Source organism: Euleptes europaea, chromosome 5 (genome assembly GCF_029931775.1).
Source record: "Euleptes europaea isolate rEulEur1 chromosome 5, rEulEur1.hap1, whole genome shotgun sequence".
Taxonomy (NCBI): Eukaryota; Metazoa; Chordata; class Lepidosauria; order Squamata; family Sphaerodactylidae; genus Euleptes; species Euleptes europaea.
Window position 1 is genome coordinate 49,639,039 of NC_079316.1, and position 14,200 is coordinate 49,653,238.

The 14,200-nt window shown below is 42.9% G+C and overlaps 1 protein-coding gene across 1 annotated transcript; it reads left to right on the forward strand.

Moving 5' to 3' along the window:
• The first annotated feature begins 1,466 nt into the window (after positions 1-1,466).
• Positions 1,467-12,890, forward strand: PROC (protein C, inactivator of coagulation factors Va and VIIIa). Its single transcript, XM_056849859.1, has 9 exons — positions 1,467-1,512; positions 2,052-2,138; positions 4,587-4,747; positions 5,662-5,686; positions 6,137-6,247; positions 7,634-7,774; positions 9,775-9,881; positions 10,782-10,899; positions 12,297-12,890. Exons 2-9 carry the CDS (start codon positions 2,069-2,071, stop codon positions 12,875-12,877), a joined length of 1,314 nt encoding a protein of 437 aa, XP_056705837.1. The 5' UTR covers positions 1,467-1,512; positions 2,052-2,068; the 3' UTR covers positions 12,878-12,890.
• The last annotated feature ends 1,310 nt before the right edge of the window (positions 12,891-14,200 follow it).

The following is a 14,200-nucleotide window of genomic DNA, read 5'->3' on the forward strand; positions in this document are numbered from 1 at the left end:
TTTGTTAGAACCTAACAATCTCTACCCCTGTTTATAATACAGTCATCCACTTTCTCTTCACATAATAATAGTTTGATTTAACTAAGTCTTTTGTTTGATATTTTTAATAAATTCATAAAAGGATTTCCATCTCTCACAGCTCTGTTCTCGTGAGTTCTCCTTCAGATAATCTGTTAATTGCGCCATTGTGATATAATCTAGAGATTTATCTGACCATATTTGAAGTGTTGGAATCTTATTTGTTTTCCATAGTGTTGCCAGACTTACTCTTGCCGTTGTTGTAAGATATTTTAATACGATCTGTTGGTCCTTATTCATGGTATCTGGTATTTTATTCAGTTAGCCCCTTACCTGTCTCACTCCGACTTGGTCACGGTTATCCATGCAATGGTCACTTCCAGGCTGGATTACTGTAACTCACTCTACGTTGGGCTGCCCGTGAGACTACTCCGGAAGCTTCAATTGGTACAGAATGCAGCTGCGAGGGTCCTAATAAGGACCCAGCGTTGCCAGCTCCAGGTTGGGAAATACCTGGAGATTTTGGGGGTGGAGCCTGAGAAGGGAGGGGTTTGGAGAGGGGAGGGACTTCAATGCCATAGAGTCCAATTGCTAAAGCGCCATTTTCTCCAGGTGAATTGATCTCTATCGGCTGGAGATCAGTTGTAATAGTAGGAGATCTCCCAAAGGTTAGCAACCCTGCAAGGACCCCTTGGAGAATTTCTGTTCAACCAATTATCTGCCAGCTGCATTGGTTGCCTGTACGCTTCTGGATCAGGTTCAAGGTGCTGGTTTTAACCTTTAAATCTTTTAATGGTCTAGGTACTTATGGTACCGCCCCTCCTGCTATGTCCCCCCAAGGATGCTTCAGTCTAGTTCCCAAAATCTGCTGGAAGTCCCTGGCCCGAGAGCGGTCCGGTTGCCCTCAACCAGGGCCAGGGCCTTTTTGGCTTTGTCCCCTGCCTGGTGGAATTCTGTCTGAGGAGATCAGGGCTCTGCGGGATCTGGCCCATATCCACAGGGCCTGCAAGATGGTTGAGGACTTTTGGCTGCTCTATTACATCCACCAGTCACTGAGCAAAGCCCCCCTCTTCTGTATGCTCCCCTCAGTCCCCTCCTCACTTACTTCATGGAGGGTTTGTTGTTCTTGCTTTGCTGGGAATTTAAGGCACCATTTTATCTGTATTCTATGGATTTTAATTTTATTTTAATTGTTCTGTATTTAAATGTATGTGATTTGTTGTTACCCTCCCCGAGCCCTGCTGTAGTGGGGGAGAGGAGGGATATAAATCTAAAACATAAATAAATAAAATCAGAGAAGATGTCTGAAAGCGAGTGATTCCTGGTATTTCCCCTGTGCTCTGTTCAATCCCATAGAAGCAGTTTTTATTTGACTGAAAGGAAGTCCCTGTGAGTCTCTATCTGATGAGTAAATATTTGAGGTTATGTATTAACTAGTGTCCTCTGGATCTAATGGCAGAGCTGTAGGCAACAGTAACTCAGCCGGTGAAATCAGTAAGTCTTTTGGAAGTTTCTCTGCCCTCTGATTTTCCTTATTAGATTACTTTAATTTTTTTTTAAACCTAGCTAAAATCTATTAAAGGTTGTATGTGTGGAAAATAACTGTGGGAATCTGGTAAGGCAAAAATGAGAATCAGATATGTTTAGTATAATCTTTGGTTCTCTGATATCCCCTCTGGCTGTTGAAACACAAACCTCTTGAAAGTCAGTTGAGTAATTTTTGGATATGAACATAAAACTTAATCGAATATGAAGAGTAATGTACTGTCATGAACAGACACAACCATGCCAATTAATTAGTTATGTAAAGCAATCAGGAGCCATAACATGATGAAACTACTGCCAGGACAAGGCAGATGGTACAAGGCTAAATATAAAACCAGAACTAACTACTGAACTATGTGCCAAATTTTATATGCCAACTCACACATATTGGAATGTATTTCAATAAATGAAAATATAAATATTTTAAAAGGTAAAGGAGCATATGTTTCCCTAGAATCTGTTAACTACTTTTGTGGTTATTCTCTTAGGTCTTAAGTGTGGTGCAATGTGGAAAATCATTACCCTTTGGGTGTTTTCAGCTGCCTTTGTATTGCCTAGTGGATACGACGCCTCAGGTATATCTTTCTTTCCTACATTGGTCTTGTGAGAGAAATTCTATATCCTCCAGTCTATCCCCATTACATTTTTAAACACACGTTTGAAGAGCCCAGAATCATACTGTCTATATAATTCTCTTCAAAATAAGTCTAGATGTCACAGTATGTAGCTGTGGTCATCCTTGATGTGCAAGTAAAGTGAGAAAGGAAATGCTTGAGCATTTATACCTCATTGTTATGTATAGCTTGGGAGGATCCTGCATTCATCAATACCCTTTTTTATAGTTGTGCACAGTAGCAGTAGCAGCAATTGTTTTGAGTGCCCTAATGCAGAGAAGATGTTTTAGTAAAGAAAGCAGAAGACCTAAGACTTGGCATTCCATCCTCACAGGTTCTTTAGAACGGACTGTGTCTCAGCTGGGAAAATGGGCATCATAATGTAATCCTTCCTATCTTAAACTAAATCTCATAAGGATAAATATAATTAACTTTGCAAAGTTTTCAGCTAATTTCAAAGCTTCCCTGAGAGTGGAGGAAGCCCACACTACTTTGCTAAGCATTGGCGTTCCTGGCCCTTGAAATTTAACTGTCATATTCCAAATATAATGTGTGATTAAGTGATCAAAATAGAACAGTTTAAATGCTGGGAAAGTTGCAATTTCCCCCTCAGTAATGGACAACCTCTTCTCTAAATCTTTACAAGACTATTCCTGCTTATGGAGAACAATTGTACTGATATTCTTTAGCCATGAATTCTTAAAACTCTGTAGCGGGTAGCAACAGCCTGAGTCCTGGCTGCTGATGCATCACCAGCATTACTCTGGCATAGCTAGTGAGAACCTTATGCTCCCTCAACAGAGAAAAAAATATTTTCATAGGCTAAGATTTCCAATTTCCAAATTTCCAAGGAGCTAACAGCACTGCAACTGCTTTGGAGTCCTTATACATTGAGTCACTATGTACTGAGCAGCGTACTGATGACACAGCAGCCATATGTTTATTTATTTGAAACAGTTATTAGCCGCCTTTCTCCCTTGCAGAATTTGGCAGCTTACAATGTGTACATATTGAATATGTATATACACAACACATATATGGAAATAGTTCCCCTTGAAGCCCAGGTCTGTTGACCTGGAAAACAGCTATGCCCACCTGAAAGCCAGGTCAGCCCATCTGAAAGTCATACCACCATACCTTTTTGATGTCACCCTGCCTCCACCCACAGATAGAGCTGCCAACCTCCAGGTGGTGGCTGGAGATCTCCCGCTATTACAACTGATGTCCGGGAGATACAAATCAGTTCCCCTGGAGAAAATGGCCGCTTTGGCAATTGGACTCTATGGCAATGAAGTCCCTCCCCTCTCCAAATCCCGCCCTCCTCATACTCCAATCCCAAAATCTCCAGGTATTTCCCAACCTGGAGCTAGCAACCCTACCCACTGACCACAACAAGGGAAGGAAGCAAGGGAGCACAGCACCCTCTGTTGTAGCACACCTAGTAGGAGCTCTGTAACTATACCACCTTCCTGTGAGTTCCACAGAGGAATGATCAAAGCCTTACCTTCATACACCCTTTTCACAAGCCTACACACAGGGGAGGAGGAATGGACAGCTCAGCCATATTACCCAGACATCTCCACTGCTCACTTGGTATGAGGAAACTGCAGTGTTAGCAGCACTGCAGGAGTTGTTTGGCTCAGGCTTTGACCTCAGCAATTATGCCAATGGGTGTCTTAATTAAAACTCCTCAGCAGGACTGCGGGTTCCCATCCAGCTCCATCAGAGAGGAATGCCAAGTGCCTGGGGTGAGCCAACAGCTGCATTTCCAAGGTGTAGAGGTGTGCTCCAGTTTTAGCAATATTATACTATAGCAATGTCTGTGCTCTGCATTGACAATGTATAGTGCTCCTTTTCGGTACAAATTGCCATTTCTCTGAAGTTCTCATGACCAAAGTCCCTTTGTGTACATGCTTTCGAAGTATGCACTATGCGAGGGCAGATAAATGTAACCATATGCCATGCCCATGTGCCCTATCACCTAAGCTATGTGTATCCTAGCAGGGATTTATATAGTATTTAGAAGAGGTATGACTGCACTATCCATTTCAGGACCCTACACCAATATGGCTGTATTGGCATAAAGTTAGCACTGGTATGTACCAGCAGGAACTATGCCATCATATCTCCAATACAGTGACATATTACCAAGTTACTCCAGTGTGGAGTTTAGTTGCTATACTAAGTCCTAAGTACATACTAGCTTTAGGATTGCACCTTTAATCTGTGTTGATCTTGTCCAGATCAGCTTTTAATCACTTCAAAGCATTCAGCATTTTCTGTTCAGAACCGTTGAAAAATGCTTTCCCCACATCATTTACAATAAATTGGACAACACATTTGAGTTAGTGCTTACTGCTAGCAAGTTGGCCTTAGTGGCTTGTTTGGTTTTTCAATTTTTGTCCAAAGTATTTTACAGTAGCAGGGAAGCAAATCAAGTGCTGAAAATACAGAAGAGGGCAAATACTTTCTTGGAGGAGCTCAAAGGAGGCTTGTTGGAGCGAGAATGTTACGAGGAACAATGTGACTTTGAGGAAGCCAGTGAGATATTTAAAACCAAGGAAGCAACTGTAAGTTGTCATACGATGGGAAGGATCAAATCACATTGCCATGTTGATGTGTGCTGTGGTTTGAGCGAGAGCAGCCCAAATCATTCTGTTGTCCCACGTAGCTATTCATCCCAGCACTGTCAGTGGTGTTGCAAATTATTTTGGGAGCACTCTTGGACTGGATGCTGCTTTGTTGGCATCCTTAAAAGCATTGTCATCCCAAGCAATCTCTTGGGTTGCTTGTTTTGTTGGGTGTCTGTGGGGCTGTGTGGTTGTTGGTACAATTATAGACATGGTAGAGTGGTTGTATGATCATATTTACCAGCCTCTCCATTCCCATTCCCAACCCACTGTTGGTGTCTTTGCACATATTTGTTCAGTTGTGCGATGGCCTTGTGGTAAAGCAAGAATATGACTGTGACCTGTTCAACTCCCATTTTTAACACATCTGATTTGGCTGTGTAAACTGCACTGAATTAACGTGTCAATTTCAGATGGGATAAATCTATAGAATGTCACTGAAGTCAACATTAGTTGACACTGGATTGGGATGTGGTCCATTGTCTCGGTGGAACTATGATGACTGAAGCCACCTGGAGATGCAGCATGTTGTTTCCAAGGGGATAATTACCCTGCGAATGTTATCCATTAGCTCATTCCAGTATTTTGATATGTGTGTTGGGATGCAAGGCAATGTGGAAAGAAAGTTCCTTCTGGCAGTGTTCAACCTGGCAAAGTTTGTGCTTCTTGTATGCAAGAAATTCTTGTGGTGTACATTGGGAGGGGGTGTCCCCCAGAACTAGTTCATTCTCATAATGACTCCATCCAGGATGCTGATTCTCCTATCTGCATCCAAGCATGATGTGGCACAGTAAGAGTACATTTATGCAAAACAGTCTGTTTCCAACTTTAACCTAGTTTTTGTGTCTTTGCAGCTGAATTTCTGGACAAAGTATGTTGGTAAGTAAAGAAGTGTTCACTTTTTATGTTTTTAGTGGGTACTTGTATTTCTTTACTCCCCGATCACTTATTTCTGTACTCCAAAGGATTGCCTCCAGATGCATTAAGTTAGCTATTGCTACTTGCTCTGGTTTGTGTTACAAAGGGAATTAAGTGGGTACTTTCCATTGTCTTTACTACAGAAGCTGCAAACATTCCATGACTCGGCTGTAGCAATGGACTTGGTGTGCATCTAGTGATTCAGTAATTGCATTCCAAAGTCCTCCATTGCTCCCCAAAACTTACTGCTTTTGGGGCTCTTGGTACCTTTGGGAATCCCATATGCATAAGGGAGATGAAGTACAACAAAGGAAGTAAGCTACATATGTCAGCTGGGAAAACCTGCAGGAAATGTATTTGGCCTTTAACTTGCAATGTATGGTCTGAGTTTCTCTGCAAATGTGTTTTTAGATGGAGATCAGTGTGAAAATGTCACGTGTTTCAGTGGAACCTGTGTGGACAGCTTTAAGAAATTTAACTGCATTTGTAACTCAGGATGGGAGGGACTTCTGTGCCAACATGGTAATTACAGGCTTCAGTCCTTCATTAAAGCGCAAACATTGTTGCAGTGTGATGGGTGCCTTATATTGTTTAAAGCTCAGAGGAGTACTTAAACCATTGCAGAAAATGCATGCTGATCCAAAGGTATTTCCAGATGTTTATTTGCTACAGGCTGTATAATGAGAAAAGTTTTACCAAGCAAAAATAAACTTTTTTCTTCTTAGCAGTGAAGGAATAACCTTGCAGGAAGGTTTCCCCTCATCAGTTCTTGGAAGAGGCTGGCAAACTGTAGTTTCGCACTCTTGTGTGTTCAAAATTGGAATATCTTGCTGCAGCTAGAGGCAAAACTGCAGTTTCCTAGCAACAAAATAGAACAGTTTAAATGCTGGGAAAGTTGCAATTTCCCCCTCAGTAGTGGACAACCTCTTCTCTAAATCTGAACCGGAATATTCCTGAATCTGTTTCTGATAGGAGCTGCCTCAGAGCTCATTTACACCACACAAAATGTGTCATTCTGTGTCCATTACAAGAAATGATATTGCAAAACAGTCTAGAAAGATCTCTGGTAGAAGATACTGAGAAACAGCTTCCCCTGCAGGGCTGGCATCAGCATATCCTGAGGTGGGGCAGCTGCTGGAGCCCAAGATTTCTGGCAGGCCCCACTGCCACAGCCCTTTGCCCACTCCCTTGCCAGCACTCCACCATCCATGTGTCCTGCTGCAAGCGCTGCCCAGTGCCGCAGGGGAAAGGCTTCAGGCATCTGCGGGCATGGGCAGTGGGAGGGCTTCTGGGCAAACAAAGGAGGGGCATGCAAACAGATGGGAGGTATGCAGGTGGGTGGGAGGCAAGGAGGGCATCAGTGCTGGGTTGTGTGCAGAGGAGGGGAAGGGGGCTGTAGGAACTCTCTGCCTACCCCCCCCCCCAAAAAAAAACCTGGAACCAGCCCTGCTCCTCTGCAGGATAACCTGGAGAGCTGCTACCAGTAGATAATACTAAACTCATGTTTAGTCCAACTAGGGTTGCCAACTGCCAGGTAGTAACAGGAGATCTCCTGCTAATACAACTGATCTCCAGCCGATAGAGATCAGATCACCTGGAGAAAAATGGCCGCTTGGGCAATTGGACTCTATGGCATTGAAGTCCCTCCCCTCCCCAAACCCCGCCCTCCTCAGTCTCCACCCCAAAAATCTCCCGCCGGTGGCAAAGAGGGACCCGGCAACCCTTAGTCCAACCCATGTTCCTAATGACCTTACACTACGGACAGAGCAGCTTTAGGTCATCTGAATTGGCCCTCAAATAGTTTTATTTCTGTGCAGCTTTAAAGGGGATATTAAAGTGACCCCAGTTAATCTTTTGTGACAGATAATGCCTTTTTTCATCACATCTTTTATTTCTTTTGCTGCCCAGTGTCCAACTACACCAACTGCTCCATTGACTATGGTGGCTGTGAGCATTTCTGTCATGAGGCTCAGGAGAAGGGCCGGCGTTTCTGCACTTGTGCTTCAGGGTACCAGTTGAAGGATGATCATACTTCATGTCAAGCTGATGGTAAGGAAGAAGGGGGTACACAAGCAAGCTTGTCTTCAATCCAAGACATTTCAAATAACATTCTGATTACTGAAGTAGGGTGGCCAACCTCCAGGTGGTGGCTGGAGATCTCCTGGAATTACAACAGATCTCCAGATGACAGAGATCAGTTCCGCTGGAGAAAATGGCTACCTTTGAGGGTGGACTGTATGCCATTATATCTCATCCCCAAGCCCTGCCCACCCCAAGCCCATTCCCAAATCTTCAGGAATTTCCCAATCTGGAGTTGGCAATATAATTTTAGAAACAGATCTCTTTTTAACATATGAATGTTAATTTAAAGGCACCTTTTCTTTGTCCCTCATCAGTGATTACTCATTTTATTTGTTTACATACCACCTTTTTATTTAAAAACAACAACAAGGTAGCGCAAAGCAGAAATCTCACGCACGCCCAAACACCCCATAACTGTGGTAATAAAAAACTGAAAACACTTGAAACAGATCAATTTTATTGACAAGCCACAGCACTTCCATTTTGTCTGGATTAAATTGCTCATCCTCAATTAATCCCTCACTGCCTCCAGATGCTGGCTGAACATATCCACCGCTTCCCTGGAACGATGATATGGAGTTGAGTGTTATCTGCATAGTGACTCAATCCAAATCTCTGCATGAAATAGACAACTAGTATGATTCTTCCCTGTGGTGCTTCATTAGCTGCCTTGAGGGGAAAAATCTTGATAATTATTATGGAGAGTAACAAAGGAAACAATTTTATTCAAGTGATGAGAATGATTGCCATTCATAATACCCAGTAGGCATCTATTATTGTGTTGCTGTGTGCAGGCCTGGGTATGTCAGAGAAAGGTGGATAGCTACACAATGGGTTGGATCCAGCCAGATTTTCTGCAGATGAAAATGGAAGGTGACCGCCAAAAAGGCTGTGCTTGGGATCATGGGAACTGCATGGACAAAAGTCATGTAAGACAAACGCTGCAGTAAGGAAGGGAATGGAGCAAGACTGGATGAAAAAGCTAACTGGATACAACCCACAATGCTCCCTGGATACATGGCTTAAGCTGCCATACTTGGAAATGAGTTTTATTGAAATCAATAGGACTTAATTCTCAGTAATTATATAGAGTACTGGACTATAAATATATAGTCCACTGTGTAGTCTGGTCTGTAAAGCACCCAGTTAAGCATTCAGATCTTACTGGTTTGAATGGGAGAGGTGTTCTGTACATTGTACAAAAGGAGGTGGTAGAGTGAGGATAATAGGGCTGCACCACTTCAGTATCAACTGTAGTTGAGAGAGGAGTTATATTTTTGATCTCACCTCTCCCCCACGTAAAAACAAAACCTCCTTACATATACTAAATTAGCACATCAAGCCAAGAGTTTCCATATGCTAAAAATTTCTCCTGATATATGGTGTTCTGCATGCAAGGAGTTTTTAAATGAGTGAGGTTCGAGTACATTAACCTTCACCTACAGTTTGAATAGCGGCACAATCCAGAAGGCCTGATTTCAGTATGATGCTGCCAGAAAGAACTTACTTGTGCTTTGCACATGCCCAGTGGCTTGTTTAAACTGGGTTGCCACCCTTGAAAGCAGTTACACATGCTGCATTAGTATGTCAGTGCTATAAATCTTTAAAGGTAAAAGTAAAGGTAAGCACCGGGTCATTACTGACCCATGGGGTGACATCACATCACAACGTTTACTAGGCAGACACAAGAAATGAACAAAACAGCAATGCCTTGCACAAAATAGCTCTTGCTAAAAATTAGTTATGATTGCCAAAAGGACTGGGAATTTATTTCAGATTGATCCATTGGGGTTGGGAATGAAACGATTAATTAGATTCACACAGTTCCCAAAAATAAGGAACATATAAGATGGTTTTGAACATTTTGATTGAAAAGCAGGGTAGATTGTTTTTGGTAAATACAATCTGAATGGGATGGTATAGATCTTTTGGTCTTTTCATACAATCCTTCAATTACTTTTTTACAGTAGAGTTCCCCTGTGGGAGAGTCGCGGATCCCCACTCTTCAGTCCCCAAGCTGAACATTAAACTCATTGCAGGGAAAGCTGGAAAAAAAGGATACAGTCCTTGGCAAGTAAGGAGTTTTGAAGAGTTCTTCAATTACCTGCAACTGCTTCTGTTGGGAGGATTTCCCTTTTCCCAAGAGCTGGCACAACATTTTCTACTCAGACACTCCAAAGTCAAACCCAATGTTTGACCTTCTCCCATGTATTTTGCCACTGTTTGTTAAGCAACATTTTTTCTTGTTTAACCATCCTACTTGATCAATCTCTGACTTTTGTCTTCTGGGTTTCTGGGGTTTTTCCTGTTGTTATTCTGCCTCTCACAGCTACACTAGACCTACCATTAAAATTATGGACTGGTCATTTCTTCGTCAGAGGGCAAACGGGCAAATTCAGCAGGGGATCAAATACTTTTTTCCCTCACTGTACCTGTGTTAATTTTTGTCCCACCCTTTCTTCAAGGAGTTCAGGGCATGGTTCTCCCCATCTCCATTTTATCCTGGGAGGTAGGTTAAGGTGAGAGAGCAGGACTGGCTCAACATTCACCCAGCAACCTTCCTGGCTGAGTGATGCTTTTAACACAGTCCTAGGCAGAAGCTACTTCCACACATAATTGGACGTTGTGCTGTTGTTGCAATCGTTCACAATTTGTCCACACAAGGGAATTCTGTTTCAAATTATTGCTTTAATAGCACAATATCCAACTGATGTGTGGATTCAGCCTCCCATACAAATTTCTACATCACAGCAACAGAGGAGCACAGCTCCATTAAAAGTGAGAAGGAAATTCTATGTAGTTCATTCGAAGCCATTATCTTGACTAGAAAGGTATTGGGGCTTTTATCATTAGACACAGAGAGCAAAATATGAGATTCTGGGACCTCCAACAGGGCAATGTTGAACATATGCTGTGAAGTAAATAATATGTGAAAATGAGTCAATGGCCTTGTACCGCTTCTTTTCCATTTCAGGTTATGCTGATCAATGGAGCAGGGAAATTTAAGTGTGGGGGTGTTCTCATACACCCCACCTGGGTGCTGACAGCTGCTCATTGTTTGGAGGGAGAAGAAGTATTCAAATTGAAATTTGGTATGGAAAAAGGACTGCCCTTCTTTGTAACATAGGACACTTCAAACAATACATCAGAGCTTTTCCCTTCCAGGAAAAAAATGGGCAGGACATAGAAGAGACACACAGGGATGGACCCAACAAAGACCACCAGGAAAAGTCCCAGTGGGCTGATGGCCTTGGGGCCTCCCCCCTTTGCTGGGAATACCCTGGCCCCAACTGAGGCGAGACTCACCTCCCAGCCTTGTGGGAAGTTGGTTGGAGTCCTTGATCCCAGCAACACATGAGTCCGGTAGAAGCTGCCACCGTGACCACAGCCTGCTTTTCCTCCCCTTGCCCCCATTGAGGGGGGGAGGCTGTGGGGGGGGGTGGAACACTTTTCCAGGGTCATCTTTGCCTCCCAGTCTACCCCTGGAGACATAGAGTATGGTCTCATTAAGACTCAAGGCTGGACTAAAAAAAATTAAGAGCTAAACTAGGCAGGATGGCAGATATTGATTCAATTATGAGAGCCAAAGAATGAACAGTCTGTTTGTTAGATGATATATGGTTTACCATCACATCTTGGAAGTAACATAAAGGCAATAAAATCCAAGCTTGCTTTATTGCTTCTTGCAACATTTAACCTATGTAAATCTTGGAGTATCTGTATCTATTTCTCACTGTATCAAATCTTTTAAACTTGGGTTTTACAGTTAACAGAATTAAGTGGAAAACTATTTCTGGACTAGGCTTTAGGGTGCAGGTGTACATGGGAAAGTGTAAGCGAGTAGGCCAGAGGAGCTGTATGCTCCATCAGAAGTACACACCAAAAAATCCCCACAAGTAGACAAACAGCACATTAGAGAGAACACTTGGCTAAACCTTTGTCCCTGACTTGCTTGTTTTCTATGCAATCAAATGATTCCACAGTGACATCTGTTAACACTTGAGCAGAGGCTCAATAACATTTTGGCTGGTAAATACTGATGCACACCACTGCTCCTCCTACCTGCTGCTTTCATACCTACCCAGTCAGGTAACGATCAGACTATCTACCCCGCTCTGCCATCTCATCTCATTCTGGATGCAAGCACCCTCTCTCACACACACCTATTCTTTGCTTAAGGTCTCTCTCTCCCCCCTTTTCAGCTTATGTGGTTTGTGGTGAAGCTTCATCACTTCAAGTTCAACACAATGCAAGATTGTGTTGCATGTATAAACTGGCCCTTTGACTTTACTCGGCAAAAAAACATATAGCCACCGCCACTTTCCAATGTTGAGTTTGGTACTGCTTACCCTGGGATTCAGGAAAGGAAGGATGACTCACAATCCACACACTCGCACACCCTTTCAAGGTTCCACATTATTGTTTTGAGAGGTGTGGGTTTGATTCCTGAGGACAGTACCCTCTCTCTGCTTTCTTGTTGCCCTTACAGGCAAATATCATCGTTGGCGAGCAGATGATGGCGAGCAAGCAATCTTCACTGACAAGCTAGTGCCTCATGAAAACTACACCAAGAAGACCTCTGATAATGACATTGCACTGCTGCACCTGGCCCATCCGGTTTTCTTCAACAAGTACGTGCTGCCCATATGCCTACCCATCAAGAACCTTGCAGAGCAGCAGCTGATGAAAGAAGGGACATCAACAGTGGTGACCGGCTGGGGCAGCCAGAGCGCGAACTCTGCAACTAACTACAGCGCCGTCCTCAATTATATCGAAATCCCAGTGGCATCTCGGAACGAATGTGCCCATTCTATGCAGAATTCAGTCTCAGATAACATGCTGTGTGGAGGGATCCTGGGAGATCAGAGGGATTCCTGTCATGGGGACAGTGGCGGTCCTATGGTCACTCAGTTCAAGGATACCTGGTTCCTAGTTGGGTTGGTGAGTTGGGGAGAGGGCTGTGGGAAACTTGATAACTTTGGAATCTACACCAAGGTCAGCCCTTACCTTGAATGGATTGATCAGCAAATAAAAAAACCGTTAATACCTAAGTCTGAAAAAGAAAAGTAACAATCACTTTGGTACTGTGCTCAGCAATCATATACCCAGTGTCTTCTGCTAATAAATACAGAGTATACCACAAGACAGTGTGCTGCATTCCTTAATTATTCCCTCCATGTGTATGTCACAGTTGGGCAGAAGGTAGACCACAGTGTCCAGTGAGCCACTGATCACGTTTTGGTGGATCACTTTGTCCCCGCTGGTTGCCCTTATTCTTACAAAGAGTGCTGGACTGATCCAGCACAACACTTCTTATGTCTTTAAAGTATGCATACTTAGGTTGACTCAGCATAGATTAGTTATCCTTTAAGAAATTATTTATTTAAAACATTTCTATGCCAATTTTCCATCCAGCTTAGCCCCCCCACAAGGTCAAAAATATCAAAACAAGCAAAATATGGAGTATAAAAACAATTTAAAAACAACAACTAAACAGACCACATACAAAGTTAAAACATATATTCAAGAAGGAGGGTCAGTGAGGGAATGCCAAACATTGGGTTGCCAACCTCCAGGTACTAGCTGGCGATCTCCTGCTATTACAACTGATCTCCAGCTGATAGAGATCAGTTCACCTGGAGAAAATGGCCACTTTGGCAATTGGACTCTACGGCATTGAAGTCCCTCCCCTCCCTCAAACCTTGCCCTCCTCAGGCTCTGCCCCAAAAATCTCCAGGTATTTCCCAACCCAGAGCAGGTAACCCTACAAACAAAACAGATAGATCTCTTCACCTGCTGGCAGATGACAATGATAGAGGGGGAAAGATCAATCTCCATGGGGAAAGGATTCTGTAATTTTGGTGCCATGACACTTTCTCAGGTTGCTACCCATCTAGCCTTAGACAGCTGAGGCCCTGAAGAAGAGCCCATGAAGTTGACCGCAGTGATTGGGCAGGTTCATAATATGGGAGTAGCCAATCCTTGAGTTATAATGTTCCCAAGCCGTATAGAACTTTAGGAATTTGTACTTTGAACTCTTGCTTTGTGTATCTAGAGATTCTAGTTTATTTTTAAAAGAAATTCATTCCACTCCTGACATACACACAACAAAATGCATTGTTTTTATTTGTTCTTATTGATATAATTTTTTATTATTATTGATTTACTGTTTGATGTGTGAGCCAACTCAAGCAGGTCTGGAGAGGCGGCATACGTATTTTCCAAATAAATAAATAGAACGTATATAATACAGCGCCAGAATGTATTGTTGCATCACCTGAACTGTTTGCTGAAGAGCAGTCCATGAAACCTGATGCAGTGGTTTAATATTAAATTCCTTCCTGAGATTTTTGGTGGCCAGCTCACACTGAATGTTACTTCTCTCACCAAAAC